Source organism: Eleginops maclovinus, chromosome 4 (genome assembly GCF_036324505.1).
Source record: "Eleginops maclovinus isolate JMC-PN-2008 ecotype Puerto Natales chromosome 4, JC_Emac_rtc_rv5, whole genome shotgun sequence".
In the NCBI taxonomy this organism is placed as follows: Eukaryota; Metazoa; Chordata; class Actinopteri; order Perciformes; family Eleginopidae; genus Eleginops; species Eleginops maclovinus.
In genome coordinates, this window is record NC_086352.1 from 22402910 (window position 1) to 22429078 (window position 26169).

Sequence of the window (26169 nt, forward strand, 5' to 3'; positions counted from 1 at the left end):
TTTATTTTAAATTTAAAGAGCCCCAGGATATACAATAATACCTTTGGTCTTTGTTATGCATTGTTAATGTTTTTATAATGTAATATGTGTCATGCTTTTACCAATACAAGTTCAAATGGGAATTAGAACATCAGTCTTGTTATATGCGAAGGGTAAACAGTTTATTTTGGATATGGATAACAGAAACTGACTGTACAGTGTAAAAAAAACTTAAGTGAAATTATAAAACCTTAAAAAACATATATGGGAGAGTCAACCATTATAATTCCATGATTAAGGGATTGTTGTATTTCTGATTGATCATGAATTAAAAAAAAGGTAGAAAAGAAACTAGGAACATTTCCCACACTGTACACTAACAAATATTGTGTCACATGTTCCTCTTGTGCTTAATTTCAAAAGAAAATATACCATTTTTGTTTCTGTAACATTGTTGATACAACATTGTGTCAACAACATGTACATTACTTATTCACAAAGTGTTGACAGTTATTCATAAGCAAGTGTAAATACCTGAATTTCTTTAAGTGTATTTGTTATGCTAATGTTTGAAGGAAAAAGTGGGTGCAGTTAGACTCTGGTCAGATAATTATGTTTTTTAACCCTTTTGTACATATGACGAATGTAATAAATGACTATTTACAAACATTTAACTTGTAATATGTCTTAATACACTGGCCGTTCAAGTCATTCCTTCTCTTTCATGGCATCATTAAAACACAAGACTCTTAATGACTGCCAAGGTTTTGAGAGACTTAAAAAGCCATACAAAAACTAACAAGGTGTTTTATGTCAAATCTCCTGTAATTTGTATTAAAACAATTAACCAGCAGAGGGTAATATTGTCCCTAAATAGCTTTAGTAGAGGACTTATGCAGTTTTCTTACATCAATATCTAAACATGCAAACCAATCATATGGCGATCATATAGCTTTTCTTCCTAACGTCTAACATTTGCTTAACCTCCTGCACCTGAGGAATATTCACATTCTATAATTCCTTCTGCGAACTTTTTTGGGAGAGTTCGTTCATTAATAATTTAAAACAATAAAAAATTGGCATTAAAAAGTTTACCAGTAGCCAAAAAACAGGGCTCCAGGTTTTAAGGAGGTGTGCATGTTCTGTGGAACAGAGGTCACAGGGCTTTTCACAGCTGCAGCTTTTAGATGACGACGCTGGTGCCACTGCGGGAACTCTTGCCCTGAGAGAGACATACTAACTTTAGAGTCACTTCACCCACATCACTTCTTATATATAATCACTGTTTTTTAATATGTGTGTTTGTCTTGATGTAAGTGTGTTAGTGTGTGTTTACAACTAAAGCATTGTGCGTCTTACAGAGTAGTGTTCATTTCTCCGTGCTCCTGGTTTCTGTCCAGGTTCGTACTCGCTGTAGGTTGGGGGTTTGTCAACCCAGCCTCCACCTCCACCTCCTCCTCCTCTCCTGCTGCTGCCCTCATCATCCGAGCTCCAGGACCCTCTTTTGGAGTGCCTTGATGCTGGAGGAGAGTAGTTTCCTCTGGACCTGCTGTCAAACAGGTCGTCCCTGGAGCGGGCGCTGGGCACCATGCCCCCTCTTGGACGGCTGCGCCTGTTCCCGTCCAGCGTTTCCTCGCTGTAGCTCCTGAGAACACCTCTAGACCGGGCAGGGGAGACGTTACGTCCTCGCTCATCATGGCGGCCAAAGCCGCTGCTCTCGCTGGAGCTTGGGGGCCGAGTCCTTGGTGCAGGGGGTGCAGTTCTTGCTGGTGGCTGCTGTCTTATTGGTGGAAGTGTGATGACGCGACGCTCTGTTGGGCCATCACCCAAACCAGAGATCATGCTGGGAGGGCCGGGAGAAAATGGAACGTGCTGGGGCATGTGCTGGGGAGGAGGAATCATCTGCATGTGAGGTGGGGGCATCTGCTGCATGTGAGGTGGGGGCATCTGCTGCATGTGAGGTGGGGGCATCTGCTGCATGTGATGTGGGGGCATCTGCTGCATGTGGTGCTGTGGAGGCGGCTGGGACTGATGTAAAGAAAGAGAAACAGAGAAGAAAAATAAAGGTCTGAAAAACTAGTACCGATTTAACAAAAACCCAACCAACCACTCATGGAGCAAATTAAGGATACATTACTTTATCAGACACTTCTGATACATCTAGGTGCCAACACAATCAGCATCCACTGCTTTCTTTCATTATTAATCATTTGCAATGAAAGGAAAAGTTTAATACTAGAATAAACACTACAATAAAGTAAACAGGATTTGTTGCCGTTACAGTTTTAATACTAAGCGTTGACATTGACTATAAGACAAATAAATAAACCTCAGTTAACATTAACACATTTGAGACGTGAGCGGTTACATACCTGCAGCAGAGGACTGGCCATGTCCATCCCCCTCACCTGGCCCTCCAGGTAATCCAGCATGTGATTGGTGTTGGCAGGGGTGTGGGTGCCATGAGCACTGGGAGGGGGCATGCTGTAGGCTGAAGACTGGGGAGGGGGCAGTGGCATGGGTTTCATCGGGATGCTCTTCCCTGAAACAGATCCTGGAGAGACGAAAACATTTACAAAAGAGACATGTATGAATGAATAGATTCCTAGTATATTAATAAGGATTAGCTGCGTAGCATGGTGTGTGTACAGTACCTGCGTAGAGCAGTGGGTTCATCTGGGAGGAGCCATGACTCATTGGTCCATATACCGGCTGCCCCCCCATCCAGGGAGCCATGGCCCTCTGAGCATCCTTCATCATACGATGTTGCATCACCGCTGAAACAAGAGCACCTGCTTTAATATTCATCAATACAGGCATATGTTCACTCAGTACACAGGCTTTCGGCACTGATGCTGATTTCCAAAGCTCACAAAAAGCTTTCTGAGTGATGTTGCTAATTTTGATTTATACCAGAGCAGTACAAAAACCTAGTTGCAGAGATACATTTAAGAAAGGTCTGGAGTTAGTTCAGGATTCTTCCAAATCTCTCTTAAACCAATACTCATAAACCCATGTTTTGTGTCCTTACTTGCCATGATTGGAGCCCTTCTTTACATAATTTGACATAAAGTGATTGGGGACATACATTGAACATTGTAAACACAGTCCATTATACCGTATTATAATATTCTTTGGATGTTATTGTGACATTTTACAAATATTAATTTTGGGATTCACTCAAACATTTTCAATTTCTGTTTTGTTTTTACCTATTTTTCCACATCTTATATTTTTTGTTTCAATGTAGTCTTATATTTTCAGACTTTTTACTTACATCTTTTTGTTTAACATTTTAAGTTTTTTATTTTTCAAACATTTACTCAATATTTTGTACACGTTTTAAACATTTTACTATTTTTTCCATATATTCTGATAACAAGTTGGGACTTAAATACTCGTGTATTGAGCATCCTCATGGCACCAACAAAGACAGTTTTCTAAATACTGCTCTGCTTTCTACCTTTTTCAGGACAGCAGCATTGCTGCGGGCAGCAGGGACAGCGGACATAGCAACAGCATTTCTGAGGGCAGCACTGGCAGCAGCATATACCGAAGAGGATGATGAGAAGGAGGGCTCCGATGACGATGAACAACACAGTCAACCAGTCTGAGAGAGGAAAGAAAGAGGCACGCTTATTAAAATAGACGTCTTGTTATTGGATATGTCCATGATTTTGTTATAGTTCGTAATTGGAAACATTTAGGTTTAAACAGTATCACAGTAGAATACTGTCAGATTCTACAATAACATCTGTGACTGTATCTTTGACTATATCATTTTGTTTCGTTTCTTACGGTAAACAATGAGTTTGATTTCCTTTTCAGAGTCCCCTGAGGTGTCTCCCGCAGCTATGACAGAGCAGTAGTACACACCGTTGTCCCACCACATCACCTCAGTCATCACCAAGTCTGCCTCTGTAGAAAAACACAGCAAGATACCAAACATCCAATCAAACAATGGTCAGCAACTTTGTCATCACACCGAACACAAAGTTTGTGATTTCTCTTAGAAAAACTTCAAAACACAACATCACATTAGATAATTAAAATAAAGTTCTCAGGACACTGACTAATTGTAATATTGTAATCGCCCTCACAATTAGGATGAGCCTCGTGCTGATAGTGTCTGAATAAACTCACTGTTTTGGATGGTGATCCTGCGTTCCCGATATTCAGTTCCCAGCATGGGTTCACTGTTGCCACTCTTTTGTATCACTGTGCGGAGTGTCCGCGTGCTGTCAGAACAGTCAATTGCAGGGTCCCGTCCTAACTGTAGCGCAGATTGGTACGCTGCAAACCCAAAAGCAAAGTTTACATTAAAACAATAAATGACCATCTTTTTTATGAGTGTCAGTCATATCCAAACCTTCCTTTATTACCTAAATGCTATGTTGATCAATCACTTGATTCCAGATATAAATATCTCAACAAATACTGAACAGATGATTTACTGTAGTAGCAAAGACATGACGTGTAGTGCAGTGTAGCGTGGCATTGAGATAGCCCAAAAAGATTAGAGCAAAAAGTAAGAAATATTGATTCAAAAATATATAAACTGTAGCTTTGAAATAAAAAGTACAAATGCACCAAGAAGTGCAACAAAACATCACACAAGACAATATGTTTAATAAAGACAAATTAATAGTTGTAGCCTTCAGCTACACTACTTTAATTCATAGTAACTGAAATAAATACGCCGTTTTTTATGAGGTTTCTCATTGTAAAATTGAAAAATATTCAGAGAGAACATGAGACTATTTATATGAACTTGAGGCCTCTGTTTCATGTCAGCAGTACAGCTCAATGAGAATGCTGTACCCACCTCTCTGAGATGTTTATGGAGTGCATGTTGTGTGTTACCTGTGGAGTAGTACTCCAGCACAGGGTCCTTGCAGAAGGACTTGAACTTCCATATGACCAGCACATCCTTGAGGTTAGCAGAGGTTGTGTAGTCACAGCGAAGGGTCACTGAGGCGAACAGGGCTGTGCTGCGCTCCTTCTGAGGAACGTTCACCTGCATACATACCGAAACTGCAGGGAGACAACAGATGATTACGCACTGTAGTTTGTGTTTTTGTGTAAGAATGAATAAAGCCATCTTTTGTGAAGGAAAATAAGCTTGACATTTAGAGACAGTCTACGCAAGGCTAGAGTTGCCAAAAGTCAAGTAGGAAATTGTGTGGTCAGACACAAACAATGTTTAAGAGGCTTTCTCTCTACTGAGGTGTTCTTTACAAAGTGGCAGAACCAGAAAAACAGGTGACACGAACAAAGGTACAGGAAATGGCTTACTGTGAAACTACCAGCCTAACATTCAACAGCAGGAATGAAAAACCAGTTTAGTCTATCTGACCCTAAATGTGGACAGGTCGCAGAACATTAGCTGGACTTTCATCTAGAAAACCTTTATACCAGTGAAGTTGTTCAAATAAAAAAACACAATAAAAAAAACACAACATATATTAAATATAAAATGAGTACAATCGGGGATTCTTTACCCCGAAAATAGACTTTAGTTAGCACCGCATAAGTATTCACAAAGACTGTCGTTATGACAAACGAAAAACGCGACCAATACCCCCAGTTTAGCTAGTGTAAAGTGACATTTTGACAAACTTTCAATTCATAAACAGATTCAGTTAAGAGCACGAGGCCACCATTTAATTAGTGATAATTACCTTTCAGAAGCGATAGCAGCAGGACCACGGGAGCTAATCTCCGCATGGTGACAGAAGAACACTGAATAAAGTTGGAAATAAAATTAAAGAATAGATGAAAAAACAAAAAATAGATCTATATTACAATCTAAGCGTTAGACACAGCTGCTCATTGTATCGTCCTGATCAGTGTGTTTGCGTTAATACCTGAGCCTGCACTCTTATCTGGCCACACCCCGAAACAGCTGAATTCATCCTGTGACGTAAACACCTGCACAGACCCCCCCCCCCCCCCCCCCACACACACACACACACAAAAAAACAACAACACAGAAGTGTATCCAGCTGATAGGTATTTCTACAGCCATCTGTCTCTGTATTTAGCCTACTTCGTTCGTATACTGTGCGCAATTACATTGTTTTTCAGATGTCCTTGGAAGCATCTTCCGAAAGCTGATGACACTTAAAATTGACCAATGGATAAAATAACAGGACATGTACATATTTACATCACACAAGAGAAAATTAATAATCATAAATTAGGATTAATTTACTTTTAACCAATAATCTGTCATTTATTATTGCATGCCTTTTTACACCTGCTACACCACTTTCCCCGCTGTGGGACTATTAAAGGATTTCTGATTCTGATTCTGATTGCAATCAAAAGCAAAATGACAAATACGATAAAATGTTAATTTTTTCATTGGACGTTTTGATTATGTTCCTTAGTTACTTGTTGACATAACAAATGTAGTACTTTCATTTCACACTTAGATGTAAACTCTTAACAAAAACCACTAGATGTCAGCCTAATCTTGTTTTTATGTGAGCTTGATATTTACTATTGTGTGTTTTCTGTTTGACTCTTGGAATCTCTACAGTTAAAACTAGGAAACAAAGCTCTTCCTTTCCTGGAGATACATGCTTTTAAAACGTTTCCTCCTTCCTAGACATCTGGGGCCATATCTGCATATGAATGGGACTTCTGTGTGTCGTACTGAAGTGCTTTCCAAGTCCTTCATTTAAACAAAGAGTGTTTCCCCTTTAAGCACACCCGTAGCGCACCTGCAGGCCTTCAGAAAACCTCATACCAAAAATCCCCTTTCCGCTGTGGCCTTAAAGTGAAAACACCATTGCACTTTTGTTGTGTATTATATTAATAAGGTATAGTAGAAATGAAACAGGATGTTGCATTACATTTGCCTACCAGTATGCCAGTTCATTTGAATCCACATTGCAGCTGCATCTGCCTGAAGCCATATACACTTTATTAAAGTACATTTTCAAATAAAAAGCACTGTCAAGTTGTACAATTAAACAAAGTACAATACATATATATGTACAATTCTGCATGATGAATTATTATTGTACATTAACTTACTTGAGTCTGCATATTTCTATGGTTTGGTATTGCCATTTCTATTTCAGTAAAACATGAAAGTACTTCTTCTACTCTATTTAAGTTGTGTTTAAATAGTGAGGATTGTTCTTTATGAATACGTGTTTTTGTTAAAAACAGCCAACCAAATGCCATCATATTTTGTTTCAAAAGTTTTGCTAAATGCTGATTGGTGTAAAAGAGTCCTGTCTAACTTAAACCAGCAAGCGGAGCACATATAAAAACAACCTGCTACTGCATGGTGTATGATGATGTCATTTTCCTCCTGATGTTTCTGTAAAGGAGGAAGTTGCTCAACAACATTCCTGACATACTCTCCAGCTGTGAGTGGTCAGCTTCTTAACCAAGCCCTCCCATCACAAACATACAGAGCAGCATCTCAGATAAACCCACATCTCTCTCTCACAGGACAACACACTTAACCAAAGTCGGTTTCTGTGCTTATCATGGAAATATTACTTTGTGGATGTTGTATTATTTTATCATACCTGTAGTGGTGGAAGAAACATGTTTTTTACAACTAAGTAAAAGCACTAAATTCTCTCACTGAAGTCCTGCATTTAGGTTAATTTTCAGGTATAAGTCCATTAGTATTATTAGCAGCTAAGTCCCATTTATTTCAGTTGAATTTCAAATGTTTTTTTTATTTTTATAAAACCTTGATTTAAAACCCCATTAAACTTTAAAAGGCAGAGTATATGTTATATATTGTTAGGAAATTACATTTTAAATAATGTATTATTTTTGTTAGTTTATAATAAATACAAAGCAACGATTATGAGAAAGGTTAAAGTAGTACAACTATATCTCAATTTATTTCTAAGTACAGTGGTTCAATAAACCATCATATCTTGAACCTAATCAGTTCAACACATCCATTATTTATACTCAATCTATTTACTAAGATACACAATTGTTTTTACGTTTTTGTTATGACAATACAAAATGACTTTATATACAAACAATTCATAACAAATATTTATGTGGATGACAAAACCACTGTTAAAAAGACAGGCAGTCTGTGATTTCAACAATGGACAAAGACATGAGTCATACTCAATTACACATTGTCTCCTTTACAGAAAAGTAAAGAGTCATCACGCACACACACACACACACACACACACACACACACACACACACACACACACACACACACACACACACACACACACACACACACACACACACACACACACACACACACACACACATACACACACACACCACACACACACATCAGTACCAGACAGTAGAGAACAAGATAGAAGAAAACGTAAACACTGGTTTAAAGAAACAGAGGCAGAAATAAAGAAATACTGTTTGGTGTAATGTTAAAACAACATAAGTAAAAATCAGTGGGCTACTGTGTGTGTTGTATGTGTGTGTGTGTGTGCTTGTGAGTATGACTGTTGATAACAGATGAAGGTGTTGGTTCAGCTGTTGACTCAGCAGTGATAAGAAAAGGTTGAATTATACTTATCAAACCGAGGCACTTCATGTTATGTACACAGTCACACTGGAAAGTATAAGCAAACATCATTATTTTCTAATTACATTGACCATATCACACCACAAACATAAATAGGTCCAATTAAATGTAAATCTTTATGCTGTAATATAAACATCTTTTAAAAGGCAAGTGGGACTTCAATGCCTTAAGGTTCACAAACAAATACAACGTTTCATCAAGTTTTAGTTCCTTGGAAAAATAGCTACTTTGTGCAAACTCAGACATGTTTTAATACAATGTGGAGGCAAAATAATGTTTCTGCTTCATGAGTAAAGATATAACTTCATTACCTGCAGACAACTGCAGGGTAGTACTAGTTCAGTCTGCAGGTTTAGTACTGGTTAAGTTTTTAACCGCATTGATACTTTTTAGTGATTTCTTTGCTTCATGTCATGAACTTAAGATCTGACTCGTATACATTTCAGACTGGCACTCCCGTTGTTTGGCTTCTTGAGAGCCGTCTCTGTTGCTTTAAAAACGTTTCAAATTAACATGAATAAAAGTGATTGATGTTTGGCTACTAAAGGCTGCATTGTGACATCGAACCATCTCATTTGCATGCACGATCCTACAGTTTATGGCAAGATAGATTAAAGACTTTTTTGAATGCCACTTGTTATTACATTTCAGACCAACTTAACAACAACTCTGCATGTGGGATAACCCTGCCTTGATTACCATTGTGTAATATTTAAAACACTTCCTGCATTAAACACAAAGTGCCTAGTCTACAATACCTGGAGGTTAACGTGAAAGGCATTCCAGCACCAATTAAAGCCTTATTTTGCAGAATTAATTCAATGCATTATGAGAGTTTCTAAGAATCCGAGGGAAACCCTGTGAATGTATGACAAACTTAGTTTAGGAAACATTAGTAATATTTTGGCAACACGGGGGCCATAAGAGAAGCTGTATGTTGGCATATCATCCAATTATGAAGTTGTTACGGCAGCTCTTTAGTGTTGATTTGCTATTTACACATCCAGTAGAGACAGAGAAAAATGATATGATCACTCTCTTTTAACTCTGAGAAATACCTGGCTCTTTAGTTGATAAAGTTCTCCACTGTGTTCACCAGGGAGATGCTAACTGTGTCTCTCTGCTGTTTGGTGCTAAGCAACTCCCATAAGGGCTGAGGCATCAATAGAACATATGGGGAAACTCAAATGCGTCTTTGAGGTGTTAACATTGGTCTTGAGCCTCTCTGTAGATACACATGATATAAACCTTTGGTAATATTGGTTACAACTTCCACTTTTAGTTAACATTAAATTAATATACATTGGATTAGATGCTCTAGTTAGTGAATGGCAGAGTGTGTGTTGACACTCAGCTAAAGCAGTATGTCCTTTACAATAATGCTGTTGTCATAAACCCTTTTTCTACAAATGGGCTTATTTAAAGCCGATAGCTCATCAAGTGGAAATGAATGCAGTCATTGTGCTGGAAGCGTTAAGCAAAGGGACGGGAGGCAAACAGCGTCCTGCAGGGACGGACAGTCCAGGTCATACACCCGGACTTAGCTCAGCTGAGATATATGAGGCAGCCGCTGACACAAACTGAACAGTGATGACTTCATCATTCAGTGACGTCACAGGCAGAAACCCCAGTGACAGTCTCCATAGTAAAAGTGTGTCTGTTGTCCACTCGTCCATTCATAAGTGCTGATTCAGCTTTCCCTCACTGTCAGTTGCATTTCTTATGCAATCCAAATAATTTCTTTCTCCCATCAGCTGACAAACGGCTCCCGTAGAGTTTGTTTAAGAGCATTCAGTTTATGTGGCTTTCAGTCCGTCAAACGATGAGGGAGTCCCGGCTGAGAAGAGTGCCCTGGTGAGGACAGAGACAGTGATTAACACAAAAGCAGAGTTCACACCAAAACATGAACACCCCTTTTTCACTGGAATGAGTAATGGCAAAATTTCCATCGGGGAGCGGTGATATGCGGCTCGACAACACATACATTTATTTTCAAGTGTTTCAAGCAGGGAGAAGTTATATGTAACGTAGGTCACATGTCACAAAAATCAGTTTACTGATTGGCTGCGGGAACATTCTCATCGGACTTTGATGCAAAAAGTATAATTATCCCAAACTATTTCTTTTTTGGGTCGCAGAAGGATTGGCCTCTGCTGGTAGCTCACCGAAAGCCGCAATACACCCCTCTCCGATGGAATTCAGCATAAAAAAGTAAACATTAGCCAAACCGGGTTATTATGGTGAACCTGGGACAAACTGCAATTCAACAGTTTTTCAAATTGTGTAAAGATTTGGTTGAGGCCCCTTAAAGCCGGTATATATTTTCTACGCAGTGTATTTGACGTTGAATATCATTTTGACCCAGGTTTGTCAGCATGGAGACAACCAGTTATGATTGTTATGGAAAGTAGTTGAATACAGAACAGAGTATTCTACCTAGTTTTCACTGTGGTAGCATCTGAACCTGACCTGTCAAAGGTACAACAACAACACTTACTTTACATGTCTGACATATATAATGTCTTCTTTATATAGTTGTTAAACCATCAGAAAGTTCTACCCCCAATGCTGTGACGTTTTACCCCCTGGCTCTATTGTACAGGTACTAAATGTAATCCCTCTTTCCTTCGAACAAAAAGAAGGTTTTGGAAATACCACATTGCGTGTTAAACACTTTTCTGTTAGCCTAGTGTTAACATTTTCATCAACTACACTCCTAAAATAATAGTTTCCATAACCAGAAAAGATGCTACACCTCCATTCTCACTTATAATTAAGGCTTTATTCAACTCACCGTTTTCCGGTTCTTGTCTCTGGGCTCTTCTCTGTGGACTGGTAGCGAGTTAGCCGGAGACTGAGAGGAGCGAGTGTTCGATGCTGGCGGACGCGGGGATGGCCTCTCAGTTCTGCTTCTCTCTGTGTCTGAGCACGGAGACAGTGAATCTGCCTCAGGCCTGTTACTGGGTGAGCGGCTGCAGTGTCGACTGGATTCCCCGCTGCTCTTTTTCGAGCTACCTTTTGAGGGTGTGTCTGAATCCTCCTCACCCCGGGGCCCACTCTTCCCCTGGCTGACCCCTCGCAGCTTAGCCTTACGGTCCAGCAGGCTGTTTAGGAACGTGCTATCGTAGTCTTTCTCTTGAGAAGAGGTTGATGGTGGACTGACTCTGGGAGGAAGTGGGGCAGGAAGCTCGCTGTCCCAAGTGCCCCTCCTCTTCTTGGGCGACTGGAGTGGGCTTATGTTTCGTCTGTGGTTATCTTCTTGGTCACTGTTGTCTCCAAACTGATGTTCATCATTGTGATAATGCTGCGGTGGACCATTACAATAGGAAGGATATCGACTGAACTCCAGAAGCTCCATCTCATAGTCACATCGGTTGTCTTCCCTTTTGTGCTCCCCTCTTCCTCCTTTCTGCTTGTAACCTGCAGCAAACTCCTCCAGCTCATCCAGAGAGCCGGTCCGTCCCGCATTACGGTACGACTTTCTGTGCAGATGCTCAGAGCGTGGGTTCCACCTGCCAAAACAGGGTGAGAGAGGAGACATGGGAAAAAAGAGAAAATAAATGGTCAACAAGCTTTTAAATATTGTGTATATTTATATAAATATATACAGAATCTGTATTGAGGTAGCTTCAGTAAATAAGTTACAGTTAGCTTTAAACAGTAACCCTCATGGCTATACACCACGTTCTGTATGCGGGAACCCATTTCTGTAATCAGATAAACAATTCAATTAACTTGATTTTCCCAGCTCAGTTTCTCCTGGAGAATGACATGTATTCAAATAACAGACTAACTGATAGTGTATTTTAGGAAGGACAAACACTTAATTTAAAATAATCATCGTCAAAGTCCAATTAAAACTGACTAACCATTGATTATTTAAAAAAGAAGATGTAAATGCTCGGAAAGATTTGTGCCATGTCTTTCCCTCCTGTCAAGGTCACCATTTGTCTGCTGACACAAATAGCAAATACAGCAGTGTCTTTCTTAAATAAATAACCCTTGCTTCTAAAGTAAAGTTCGTTACCAGGTTACTTCAGTGTATTTATATGCTCACAGGTATGAGTCTACGCATATCAGTACCTGTTGTGGTGGTCCCCCTCGCTGTGATTCTGTTGCCGCTGATGTCGGACAGGCCTGCGTGACTGTGCGGGTGGAGGGTCGTCGCTGTACCGCCGCGGAGGAAGAGACTCTTCCTGACAGCGTCGGGGCTCTGCGTCGGGGTCATCACGAGGTCGTTGGGGTGAAGATGGGTGGTCACGGTAACGCGGCGGCTCTGGGCTGCGGTTGTCACGGTAGCGCTGGGGCTCAGGCTGAGGGTCGTGGTCCGGGATGGCAGGAAGAGCTTTCTTCTGTACGTTCCGGTATGTTTGGCGGAAGCCAGTGTCTACCTCATGGAGGGAGCTCAGCTCAGACAGGCTACAGGCTGGTCAGGTCAAAGTAAACATATATACAGTAAATTGATTAAAAATGAAATTCCTTTTTAAGGGAAGCACAGAATTTAAAAGAAGATTTAAACTTTATCATTATCAAAAGACATTGTAATAGAAGACAGATTTGAGGTCTGCAAGCAATTACCTGTTGGACAGAATTGTTAAAACATTCTTCAGGTGAGTAGGCATGCAAGCAAGCAAATATGCATATCTAAACTACAGGAAATTGAATTAGCAAGTGCTGCAGAGAGGCATGCCAAGGCAAGCTTGAAAAAAGAGCCAATACTGACAGTAGAGATAGTGTAGCATGCATTTTCTATTGAGTGCATCGCCACGCTAAAGCAGATGATGTCCACATTGTCAGAGAGTAAATCTACAGAGGGGTTTATGGAGCTTACACTGGGGGCTGATGGACCTGGCAGGGTTGAAGTGAGCCAGTTGTTTCTCTACATACTGAAGCACCCTGAGAGATTCCTGATCCTGAGGGGAAGGCACGCGGTAGGGAAGCCCTACAGCATGCATCGGCACTGCAGATACACACCATCAGCATGGAGAAACTCTGTTTTTCTTTGTGTGTGTTTGTTGTGGATTGAGGCTAATTCTAATACTTGTGTGTGTTATCTATTTCAATATTTGTATTCTGCCATATATAGAAAACAATTGTTAATATGCAGTCATATAAGAACACACAAGTAACAACATTATCAAAATAAAATAAGAACACAAGGTAACATTCCTCATAAAACTTTTACACAAAGGCATCAGTTTTATATGAAGTTTATCTTGTAAGCAAATCCAAAAAGACAACACACATACAGATTAACTTGCTAATAAAGATAAAGTCCTCACATGCTGTAAGTACACTGCCATCCGAAGGGGAGACGGAGGACATCTTGTCCACCAGAGAAGGGGGTGCGATGGGGACCATCGTCGGGACCCCAGTGACAAAGTATGGAGGGTAGGCAGGTGTCTGAGGGGTGGAGGTGCCCATCTTTATACCCTTACCTGCCTCGTATACTGCAAAACCACAAACAATGGCATTAAGGTAAGAAACATATTTCAAATCATTTTATTACAATTAACATTTGCACCTGTGTGTGTGTGTGTGTGTGTGTGTGTGTGTGTGTGTGTGTGTGTGTGTGTGTGTGTGTGTGTGTGTGTGTGTGTGTGTGTGTGTGTGTGTGTGTTTATACTTACGATGTCTTGGGCAGCAGCACGTGTCTGGGCAGCACCAGCAGCTGACATAGCAGCAGCAGGAGTGAGGACAACACTGACACCAACAAACCCCGAACAACAGCAGGAAGAGGAGACTGCCCAGCGCCACCGCCGACACAAACACCCACTCTGCAAGTACACACAACACAGGATCCTACGTTTAAATAAAAGTAACACGTTAACATAGGAACAGTTTGATTTGAAACAATTATTAGGTTACATTATCATACATTAAAAAAATGCTTAGAAAGTATTCTACTTAATTAGCACTGAACTCTTATCACACCGACTCATGCCAATCGACTTTTAAGAACAGGATGCAACACAATGCAACTCCAGCACACACAGTTAAGTGTGCTAATTAGCTAATCAGAGGTGACATAACTTGAGTTTATTTTAGGGAATCTAAACAGCTTCCTTACGAGCTAAATTTTTATTTATTGTTTTTTTTTTACATAAGCAATAATGCTCCTCAAGAGCTGAAAATGGTGATTTAAAAAATTGCTTATTCGCATACAGCAAAATATTTCAATATTACTTAATTCCACTTTGGACTACAAATGAATGGCTGTGAACTTGAATATAAAGCTACTGGGAATTCAGAGTGAAAATGTAAATTAGATTGTCCTTGTGATCCGAGAACCTTTAATGTGTTCAATGTCAGCAAGAGTAGTATTTAGTCTTAATACAACTTTTACAATCCATTAAACTTCACTACTGAAATCCCCGGTAGCTAGTGTTTCCAGATTACTACATTTCTATGAAAACCAGAGGGGGTAACCGAGTTATAAACCAAGATTGTATCCACAAAAAAGTACTGAATGTAACGCACTTGAAGGCCCAATTAAATGATTTAATTGATTCCTTTAGTGTGACAAATAGGATGTTCGGATGAGACATAATACATAATTGGGAAATTCTTCTCTTACTTTTCTTGGAACAATAATATCTGAACAAATGAAATCCTAACCAGGATATGAGTTCACAAATTGAACAAAGTGTTATGCTGGAGTGAGTTACACAGCAAGCACAACAGATAACCTACATGTATCTGTCTACAGGGACAAATCAGAGGAAAGGGAAGGAGAGGGCAGATAAGGAAATCTTTAACAAAGAATAACCAAGGACAACATGGTCTCTAAAAACACACACACACACGCAGGAAACCAGATTTTGCCAGAGGAAGGAAAAGGACAGTTTATACAGCTCTGGATGGTTGTTATGTGATCTCACTTGCAACAACTATGACCCCTACACACACACACACACACACACACACACACACACACACACACACACACACACACACACACACACACACACACACACACACACACACACACACACACAAAAACACACAATTGAGGTATTTCAGAGCACTGTGGGATTGGAGGAGGACAACAACACTGCAACACTCACATCAGAGATAAGCTTGGAGTAACCCTGAATCTGGCTGAGTGACTCATGCCATGTCATTTTGGGAGTTACTTCCACACAATTCATCCATTCATTTATCACCTCCCCACAAACTCTGTGATAATAAAATGTGTGTAATAAGAATTTGTGATGCGATATAAACAAACCTCCTTCCCTCTGGATCACTGTGTGTTTTTAGTGGTTAGAGTCCAAATTATGTGGGATGACATGCCAACCACACCCATAAATAACTTTAATGACCATAATAGCTGTTTGCAGCACAGCTCATCGTAGTAGGAGCAAGGGACATTATCTGAAGGGTGTGGATCTGACCGCTAAAAACGACTCCAAACTCAACTCTGCCAAATCCTTGTTATAGCTGATTCACACACACATTGCATTGTTTAGTGATGCAAGAGGGGAATAGGTTAGAGAGTATCAAAGCCGTTAGCATAGGAACATTATACATGGTGGAAAAATGTGTTTGCCTCTCTCAATCAGATCAAGTCTCATGTGCCAGATACCAGAGCCTAGTCTTATTTTAAATTTCATATACGGTGTGAAAAACTCCATCCCAAAGATCTCCAAAATCCAAATGGCTCCTACACCCCGGGTTAGAGCAGTGAGTAGGGTTAGTATGATTGATAGAAACCAGGTGAGGGGAAGAATACATTATGCCCCTACCTGGCATAATCTTCAAATCAAATTCTGGCAGGAGATCTTCAGGCACCCCTGAGAAACCTGGAGAGAGACAGAGCAGAGGTGACAACAGGAAAGAAGAAGAGATGGGGTGGATATAAATGATCGATTCATAGAAAGTTGTTGCAGCATGCATGATGAGAAAAAGCAAGACAAAAACAGAGAGGGAGATAGAGAGAAAGATGAAAGTTTGCAGGTCAACAGCAGCATGCACAAGAGGACATTATGGTCTTCTTCCAGAAATTCTCCAGATCAGAGCAACTGTTGATCAGCTTGATCATCAGATTTCTGATTACACATTGTGTAAAATGAGGTCTCTGCTGAGAAGACTGACTAGAAAATGAATCATTTTCATAAAGACAACATGACAAATAGGCAGGAGCTGTGAGTATGTTTAATGCAGAGCCGTAAAAGTTAGATGGGAAAATTCCTCACTAAAGATACAGCAAACAGAATGCAGACAAACACTTTGTTGCTGAAATGATTTTCTTTGTCTCTCTGTTGTCTGACCAGATGTGACCTGGGGCACAGTAAGCCTATTATTTATCACAATTTTTAAGCTCTCTTCAATTTTACAAATCAAACCCACTTATAAGTAGAAAAAAGTTGCTATAAGCCAACTATCCACCAGAAGTTACGTCTCTACATGACTCGCCTCGCCTCACACATTTTTTTTGGAACTTTATACCCAAGACACGCCAATTCCTTCAACGGCAACCAAACAGCGGTATGTCTGTTTCCAGTTTGAGACACTGGAAAGAAACAAAGGCACCAGAACTTGAGAGGCTGTGGCACAGTGGCTTAGTGCGATGATCTTCGGATCAGCGGAGCACTGGTTCCTCCCCACTGCAGTCAGCATGTCGTTGTGTCCCTGGGCAAGACACTACTGTGGGGACTGTCCACAGTATTCAGTGTATGTAAGTCGCTTTGGATAAAAGCGTCTAATAAGTGACATGAATGTAAAGTAATAGAACTTTAAAATCCTGAGAGAAAGATCATAGAAAATCTGGCGATTGTATGCATATGTTTTCATCCTGGATGTATTCATTTATTTTGACTGGATTTATGTATTTGGGTCTGCCTCCAGTATAAAAAAAACCATAAACAATAATATGTCCCATGCTATATAACTTAAAAAAATATAAATATCTTGTAGTGTAAATTGTAATATTGGTGAGGTCTGATGAATTGGCTTTCAAACTTAATTGTTTTCAATACAGTGGATGTATTCTTTTGAAAGACTAAAATGTTAACATCTGATTTTGTGGGAGTGGGGAAAAAAAAAGAGAAACGTGACCACCTGCCAGTGGTTGTTCCTGGTGTTTTATCTTTCCCCTTATTCTTTTTATTTTCACACAGCTTTAAGAGACCCCACACAAGGTCAGCAACTGTCTGAATGAAACATTAACAGATAAGGGGGTAGGGTGTCACAAGCTGGTACAAAAATGTGCATGAGTGTGCTTTGTTTGGGTGCATCTGTCCATGTGAGCAGTGCTTTGTGAAAGAGAAAAAGAGGTTGAGTGTGTTGTGAGCAGATATTGGTGTTTTACAGTTAATTTGCTGACTGTCGCAGAGAGGAGAGGAGTGCCGAGCGAGAGAAAGAAGGACTGGAGAAACAGAGAGCAGGCTGAACCATCTTGACCTGACACATACCTCACTTTCTGGAAGGCTAAACATGTTCTTTGCTGGATTTGAAAACAGAAAGAAACCTCTCAAGTTTATCCAGAGCAGCTGAATCACGACATGAATTCAAACAAATGAGTGCTTAAATGTGCATTAAATACTTTAAGCCTTCACTAGTTTTGTATTTATCTGTTGTTTTTTCTTCTGTCTTGAAGGCAGCTTACTGGTGGAGGTCCCAATCACATGCCTGCAGGCTGGTGATTTAAGAAGATTTACTTTCAAATAGTTTTCCCCGTATGGCTATCCAGGCATGTTCGTACACTGCTAGGGAAATGAGATCTACACAGAGGACGTATACTCAAAAGCAAAATACTTTGGACCTGGTAAATAACATGCCTGATAAATATTGTATTGTCCTGTCAAAGTTTTGTTTGATTAGCATTAGCTTCTGAGCTTTGGTAGCGACAATGGGAGTCAAAACAGAGGACAGAGGGAGGCAGAATCCTTCCTTTTCTCTATCAGAGTCCTCAGTCCATCAGTCGAGTGTCTCACATGGTGTCACCCTCCATCTTTTGTATTACTGCCGTCCCTCCTCCACGTCATTAAATCTTCCCTCTCTTCTTTGCTGTGAAGCCTTTTTCTAAAAAAGACAAAAGACCCACCCCCAAAGCCAGTCGCGCTGGCCTCAACTGTTTCTATGGAAACACAACAAGTGCCTACCACGCCATATTAGCTAGACCAAGACAAGGAAAACCAACAGTTGGAGAATGTGGTAGATTTAGGGTCTCTTGGGACAGTTAAGGGATGCAATGGATGAAGATGATGTCATCTTCATGCGCCTGTATCGTTTTCTGTAACATATTATCATACCAAGGCCGTACCCTGAAGTCTAAGCAAACTGTAAAAGCTCACTATCCAGTATTTGTGTATTGGTGTGTGTGTGTGTGTGTGTGTGTGTGTGTGTGTGTGTGTGTGTGTGTGTGTGTGTGTGTGTGTGAGTGTGAGTGTATCTTGGGCTTACATATAGGTCTCTGAGTGCTGCCAGCCTAACAAAAGTTCAGCATCCGAGTGAAATAAAGCACAGATACATAGACTCTCAGACGTTGCTATGGCACCATTAACGCAATTACAACGCTTTCAAGGTAAAACACATTGCAGATACTTTAAAAACAAGACACGCACACACACACACTTGATAACTCATCTGCAGTAACAACATTTTCCCAAACCTTCCAGTATATGGTAACGTACAGTATGAGCGAATGGAGTAACTATGGTTACACACTAGGCATGATTGCCCAAGAAGTGCCACTGCTTGTTGTAAATCAGCTCATTAATGAGCCTGCATTGTGCTGGCTGTGATGAATAGGTCAGCATATAAAGGGCTTCTTACACGCAGCAGTTGGTAGAAAGATGTAATTTACAGCTAATTCTACTATTAAATACATAAAGTAGTCCTCCAGTCTAATACTGTTGTTGAATATAGTACAAAACCAGATGATGGGGCAGCAAGAATAAAGACGCAATATGTAACATTACATTTGTGTGAAATAACACCACACAAAAGCTTTGGTGAGCTTTAATGGAAGACAATGACAGGACATATTGACAGAGAAGGAATGTGACTAAGCTCTTAGGCTTTTTACAAATCAAAACTAAAACTCTTCACAATAACCATGTAGTGAAAAGTGTGGCAGCTTACCAAGAACCAGCAGCTCCACGGAGGCTTCGTTCTGTCCCTCTAAGTCATCAGATATAACCACTTTACAGATGTAAACTCCACTGTCTCCCCACTTGACCTCCCCTATGCGCAGGTCGGCCTCTGCAAGAGAAAAAAGGAGAGGGTTAAGATGTAAAAGAAAATCCTCCAACACATAATTAATCAACATATATTTCTTTAAGGATGGTTTAATTTTGATCTAAATTTCATCTAAAAACTTGCAGGCTGCCACTCAAAATGATTTCCCTTCTTAAATTCTTGATTTTTTATGTTGATCCTTTGTGTATTTAAGTTTTAACTTAGTCAGGGTTTAACTAACTTTCAACAGTTCACTAAAAGGTTTAACATGATCCCTATTAAAACATCAGATACTAGATTCAGATTCAAAAGCTAAATCACTTTCTGTCTTATGCCTACTCTACCCTTCATGTGAAATGTTTATGGTTAAGAAAAGACCAAATATGTTTTTTCATGGGGATCTGTACATTTTAGGGGCTCAGTTTAAAGCAGGAAACTGCATTTCATTCGTCATCCTTCAAGTTTTTCCTTTCTATGTGTTGAAAAAGCCTCAAAAACAATTCAAAATAGATTTGCCCCAGAATCCAGCAAATAATCCAACACAATCCAGGGCCGCTGACTCCATTGTGAGGGGTCAGACATGTAAATAGAGCAGACAGGAAACAGGGTTGTAGAATTCACTTCCTTTTCCTGCCAAGGAAGGGAGAGGAGAGACAGGCGGACCACAACACTGCAACCTGTCTGTCCTGTAACACAATAATACCTCCACTCATTCATCATACACTCTTATAGTGAATAACTCACTTTTTTTTATTTCAAAGGGACCATTATAGCTGTTGTGGGGGTATGTCTCTGTTAGCCATGTTATTAACAGCCCCGGCCTGGTGCATGCTGGGATAGACTCCAGCCTCCCTGTGATCCCAAATAGGATTACATGAGCTGGATGACTGGGCGTCTCTAAAGGCAACATAGTTACAGCTTTCACTTTTTGCTCTATTTACAACATTGCTGCGCTGACCTGATTCAGAACAGGAGGTGGAGTGGGACAGAAAAACTGAAAGGACAAAGTGGCAGGCAAGACATACTCCCAGAGGCATGAATGTGTGGATGGTGGGATGTGGAGAGATCTATGGAGTGAAAATAAAAGCGGGACATTGAAGTACATCAGAGAGAAGGAGTGAGAGGTCAGGATGAATGAGAGGACAGCGTGCAAACCATCTCTTTTGTCTGTGTTCCTGGCTGCTGAAGAGAAGGTTGATTTTTCAGCCAGAGTTAGAGCTCCATAAATCTGAGGCCTGCAAACAAGGCTACCTCTCTGTCTTCAACAAGCACACACACACTCACACACACACACACACACACACACACACACACACACACACACACACACACACACACACACACACACACACACACACACACACACACAGTAGTGTCCCTTGGATGATCCCATAAATGAAGAGATTAAAGACTAGTGATGAGGAGAATGGCATGTGCATGAATTCTTGTAAATTCTTCAATCATATCAATTGTAAACTGGTGAAAACTGGAAAGTATTTTTGTTTAGCTGATGCCTCTTTTACCATGAGCAATTGAATCTTTACACTGATCAAGTAGCATGTCATAAATACCATCTGTCATAGCATTCCCAATTACTCATGATTGCAGGGAGCACCCAAAAGTACGGTAAACAGATAATATTCAAAAATGGCATTTTTTCTGAGACTTTCAAAAAGGTACAGCTCTTGATATGTTTTAGGATTATTAATGAGATACTGAGATTCTTTGCCAGCTTTGAGAGTTTTGTACTTTTTTTATTTTAAAACCAACCTTGCTTTTTCCAACATCTAACACCCCACTCTTTTCTTCTGGTGCCAAACTGAAGAATTTAACAAAAGAAACACCTGTTATTGTATGTACTCATTGTTTCTGTGTTATATAACATTATTGTTGGGAAAGCTCTGAACGTGTTCAGTAAAGCCTCTCTTCTCTCACCCTGCTTTACCCTGCTCTATATGTGTGCAGAATCTCTCTTACCACACGTTTGGCATGTAGGAATCTGTGTGAAGAGCGGGCCAATGCTGGACTAACGGTTCTCTAAAACGTGTTAGGCTTGGAAGCAGAAGAAAGAACACCAAAAATAAGGAAAAACCAGAGGCTTTTCTGAGTGAAATCGACATCCCAAAAAGTGAACCTCTATGCTTTATACTATTATTATTTCTTTAATATCTTATGCCAAGTCTTTGCTTTTTTTTTTATAATCGTGTGTTTTAACTACATCTTTTTGCTTCTGAAAAGCACATTGTGAGAAAAATAAATAAAAACGGACAATGTCTGGCTGTCAAATACAGTGTTGGCCTGAAACAAAGTTGCTGTTTGATTTAAGGTTCATCATCGGCATCAGAGAAACCGCCTCTGAGGTAGTACTGGAAAAAATCTTACTGTTGATGATGGAGATGTCTCTGTTCTTGTAGTACTCGGACAGTGTGATGGAGGAACCGGAGATGGAGGCAACAGTACGAACTGTCCGGCTGCTATCAGCACAGTCCAGGTAGCCCGCCGTCATCCCCGCCTCGTACCCCCCGCCGACCCCTCTACCTCCACTTGTCAGCCCACCTCCTCCCTGGCCCGGAGTCAGGCTGTCGGGGAAGTTGAACGAGTCCCTGGTGCGGTCCCGACAGTACGACTTGAAGACCCACTGCACAACTGGCGTCTGGGTGGACACGCTGTTGTACTGACATGGCAGAACCACTGACTGAAACAACACGGCATACCTCTTCTCGTCTCTAACAAACACATTGACCCCCGAACAGCGGGGAGGGAGGACACCTGTGGGAGGATGAGGAGATAATGAAGTGTGAAAGAAGCAAGGGTTAAAAAAACAGCTAGATAATCATTTCCTTTATGTTCACAATTTGAGTTTCAACCATACGACTTCTAGTCAGATTCATATTGAGATCTAGGGATGCAGGATTTAGGATTTTTGCCCATATCAGATATCGCAAACTTTGCTTGTTTGCACTTCATTTTTTACCACCTCTCATATTATCATACCTACTGTAAGCATTCTGTTTGCATTCACTTGGCAAAATTACTTTAATACACATACACTGTATGCTTATATTTCATTTAAAGGTATTTATTTGCAGATCCTTACTCAGATCTGAACACTGACATGACACAGATATGTATAGATCAGTAAACACATTTCAGAGGATATCACCCTCTCTGACTATCATGTAAAGAAAGACTCTTTTTGGCCCGAGAATTATCTTTAAAAAAAAAAAAATCAGTACCAAAGTATTTCGGTGATAACGTGTCTGTACACTCATGGGTGCTTTACAGGATTATCTAATAGCGAATTCTGCTTAGATTTAATGCTGCCAATTGGTTGTTGGATAGTTGCAGTGCCAGACTTTGGTGCTTGCACCAACACAGATCTGGAAGCCAAAACAGGTTTCAATAATAACTGGGAATGTGTAATGAGGGGGATTTTAAAAAAGCTACAGCAGACAGCAACACACTATGATTCAGATACTGAGTTGAGGTTTAAGGAGACACCTGTTCCTGTTTGCTCACTTTAAACATATCTATACAATGTTTTTGTTTGTTTAGCTGGAATGAAAAGAGTCATCCAGCAGTTAGGCAAGATAAGTGTAAGAAAACTTGGCCTTCTTGAGACTGTTTGGGTTGCTTCTGCTTGATGAAGTCTGACTATGAGCTGAGTTGACTCTGGGTCACATGAAGACCAGGAGATCGAGCCCGGTAGTTCAACAGCAACATAGTACAGAGGGGGACCATGTGAGGAAAACACCCTCACACTCACACCCAGAAACATCTGCACATGCTGCTGACAGTCTGTGTGTATCTCAGGCCGAGCAGTGGGAGGTGTGTGTGAAATGGACCAGTGAACAGGGATGATGTGAGGGATGAGAAAGGGGTCGCTTCACTTAATCTAGACGAGGCCTGATGAAATACTTCGGTTTTCTTTCTGTTTTCTACAAGTGAACCTAACGAAACACTCTCACATGGTTTCAAATTAGAGCACTTTACTATTCTTTCTTGGCTGTTTTTCAAAAGGCTATAATGACACTTTGAATAATAGAAGGACCGCAAAGACCTATCCAGTGTTACATACTGTAGTGATCGATCCGTTGATGAACAGAAAATAATTAACTCCAACTTTTGATAATTATTTAATCACCAATTTGAAGGTTCACAAATGTTGACATTTCAGAGACTGAATGAGCAAATGACCACGATTATTATCACTTTTTATCATGGTGTATGGGTCAATGACGTGACGCAATTTTTTTTGTGTTCCTATGGTTTAGTTGAATTTAAAAAGGTTAAAATTTGAAAATAAACTCACAAATTACTTGAATACATTCTCTTTTTGAAGATCTAGTCTAAAATTTCTGGATTTGATCAATTTTGAGAGAATATTCAGGGAATAATGGTAAAAATGTCAATGTGGTGTAACCATAAAAACATTGTACCAAATACTTAAACTTGTCCAAAAAAGGTGAAATTCTCAATAAAACACATTATCAACTAGTTTGGCATAATCCTACATTTGTGTTGTGTTAGAAATGAATAAAATAAGTGGAACACCATTGTACTGAATATTATAACTTATTTGGGGAATTGTGTCTGTCAAGTCAACTTCCTTAATTGTCAAGGCGGTGTAAACAATATTCAAGGAAAATGTTTTCATTTGTGTAAGACCTTTTGGTGGGAAATTGTATCACAAAAAAGGACCCCTGATCAGCCTAACTGCTGCATGCCAAGGTTAGTATCCCTCTTTAAAATCTTGATAATTTGACAGTTTTAGGGTATGGTCAGGTGTGCTTAGAGTTACATGTCAAATGGTATGACCTTAGGAAAACCTTTATAATTCATAGTAACTGTTAAAATAAGTATTTATTATAAAAAATGTGTTTGAAATCTTCACAGCAAGGCTATGGGCTTACATAGCTGTCCGACATGATGCCAGTTCAATTTGATTTTAAATGTAAATGTCAAATGGTGTAACCGGTTACACCATTTGACATTATTACATTCCTTTCGGTTAGAGGCTGATATACATATCATAATAAAATTGTGAAATCTTCATTAGTTGCTTTGCTTTTTTTTCTTTGCATTTGTGACTTTCACCTACACATAAAACTAATTTTTCTTACCAGTGAATCCTGTTGTTCTATAAGTATGCATTTAAAGGCTTGTGCTGAAGCCAAAAGGTACATTTTGGTTTGAGTAGTTAATATTTTTTGGGGGGAAAAACAATTCTGGCCAAGACAAATCAAGCTGACTAAAACAACAATTCCTCAGGGAGAACATTTCTGACTTCTGAGAACTGGAAGAAAAAAGCCGAGAGATTTGTCTCCTTGGATCACAGGCTGTGGGGCAATCCAGGCTTTATTAGTTTTCAGATGAAGTCACCTCCAGAGGAAGCCGAAGAGGAGGGCAAAGATGGTTACTGTTTTTGTAGGACAGAAATTAGCGAAGTATTGTTGTCTTGATTTATCAGACAGCTTTGTGAAAGAATGCTATTTAAATGATTTGTTGTAACTCTTAATTTTGCTTTAAATTGAGATAAACAGATAACACATTGTAAGAAAGTGTTTTTATTTTATTTACCATGATAATATTAAATTGATCATACTGTAACTGTATCATCATTATCAAAATCACAGCATTGCGCCCATATGCAATATGGTGTTTTTACCTAGCTACTGTAGTACAAACTGTACTGCTAAATCACGTTGTATTCTATTGTTCAACAATCTGTCCAAAACTGTAATATTTTCTTACGAATTTAATAATACGAAAATACTCAGATGTGGATCATAGTGTTTTATATGGATCAACTATATGTTTTATAATTGTACTAATATTTATTGAGTGTATTTTTTGTTTCTACTAAATAAACTAAGTGGTCAATTGTCATTTTACTGCTGTTAGACCTCTTGATCCACAACCCCCAAAGCTTTGGATCATTCACACATGACTGATTCTGCTGCAGAACTAACGTTACCAACATAACTTCAATTTACCAGACTGTAACTAGGTTCTGTGTATACATTTTGGCAGAGGTTCGTGGTGTGCTAAGAAACAAAAAAAAGTTTAAAGTGTACAATGGGGAGCAAAAGGTTATTAAACAACTTGTTACACCACTTTATGCAGAGTTATTAACATCGTTTGCTCTGTTCTTACCTGTCAGACAAACGATACAAATCCAGAAATTCCGCACCAAAACCATTTTTTAAATCCTGCAGGTGAATATTATAACAGTCTTCAGAAGAACGTCCTGCTGTTTTCTCTTTCTTCTCATTACAGGACGATAGTTCTGGCTCACACACAGTAACAAACTAACGTTCACTGCACATAAGCCAACTAGCGCAAAACTTGGTAAAAAAAAACAACACATGACTTCCGGTCATTGCTTCCACAATAAAAGCTCTACTGTGGCGGTTACTGAGAACATAATGTTGTCAAGTTTAGTTGCTAGA

At 39.7% G+C, this 26169-nt stretch overlaps 2 protein-coding genes across 4 annotated transcripts; both read right to left on the minus strand.

The window, feature by feature from the left end:
* Positions 1–136: 136 nt before the first annotated feature.
* LOC134862551 (immunoglobulin-like domain-containing receptor 1) lies at positions 137–5863 on the minus strand. The gene is made up of 9 exons (XM_063880541.1): positions 5661–5863; positions 4843–5013; positions 4123–4272; positions 3778–3897; positions 3443–3589; positions 2634–2756; positions 2352–2533; positions 1339–2007; positions 137–1201 (listed from the first exon to the last, which is right to left on the minus strand). Exons 1-9 carry the CDS (start codon positions 5704–5706, stop codon positions 1163–1165), a joined length of 1647 nt encoding a protein of 548 aa, XP_063736611.1. The 5' UTR covers positions 5707–5863; the 3' UTR covers positions 137–1162.
* Positions 5864–7828: 1965 nt separating this feature from the next.
* Positions 7829–26068, minus strand: LOC134863838 (immunoglobulin-like domain-containing receptor 2). 3 transcript variants are annotated; one of them, XM_063882567.1, is made up of 10 exons: positions 25874–26068; positions 22100–22486; positions 19622–19741; positions 16282–16338; positions 14164–14310; positions 13816–13983; positions 13365–13493; positions 12617–12959; positions 11328–12045; positions 7829–10384 (listed from the first exon to the last, which is right to left on the minus strand). In XM_063882567.1, the coding sequence occupies exons 1-10, from the start codon at positions 25917–25919 to the stop codon at positions 10349–10351; spliced, it is 2151 nt and encodes a 716-aa protein (XP_063738637.1). In that variant the 5' UTR covers positions 25920–26068; the 3' UTR covers positions 7829–10348. The 3 variants fall into 3 exon arrangements, with proteins under 3 accessions (XP_063738637.1, XP_063738638.1, XP_063738639.1); XM_063882568.1 differs by lacking the exon at positions 16282–16338; XM_063882569.1 differs by lacking the exon at positions 13365–13493.
* Between the last annotated feature and the right edge of the window lie 101 nt (positions 26069–26169).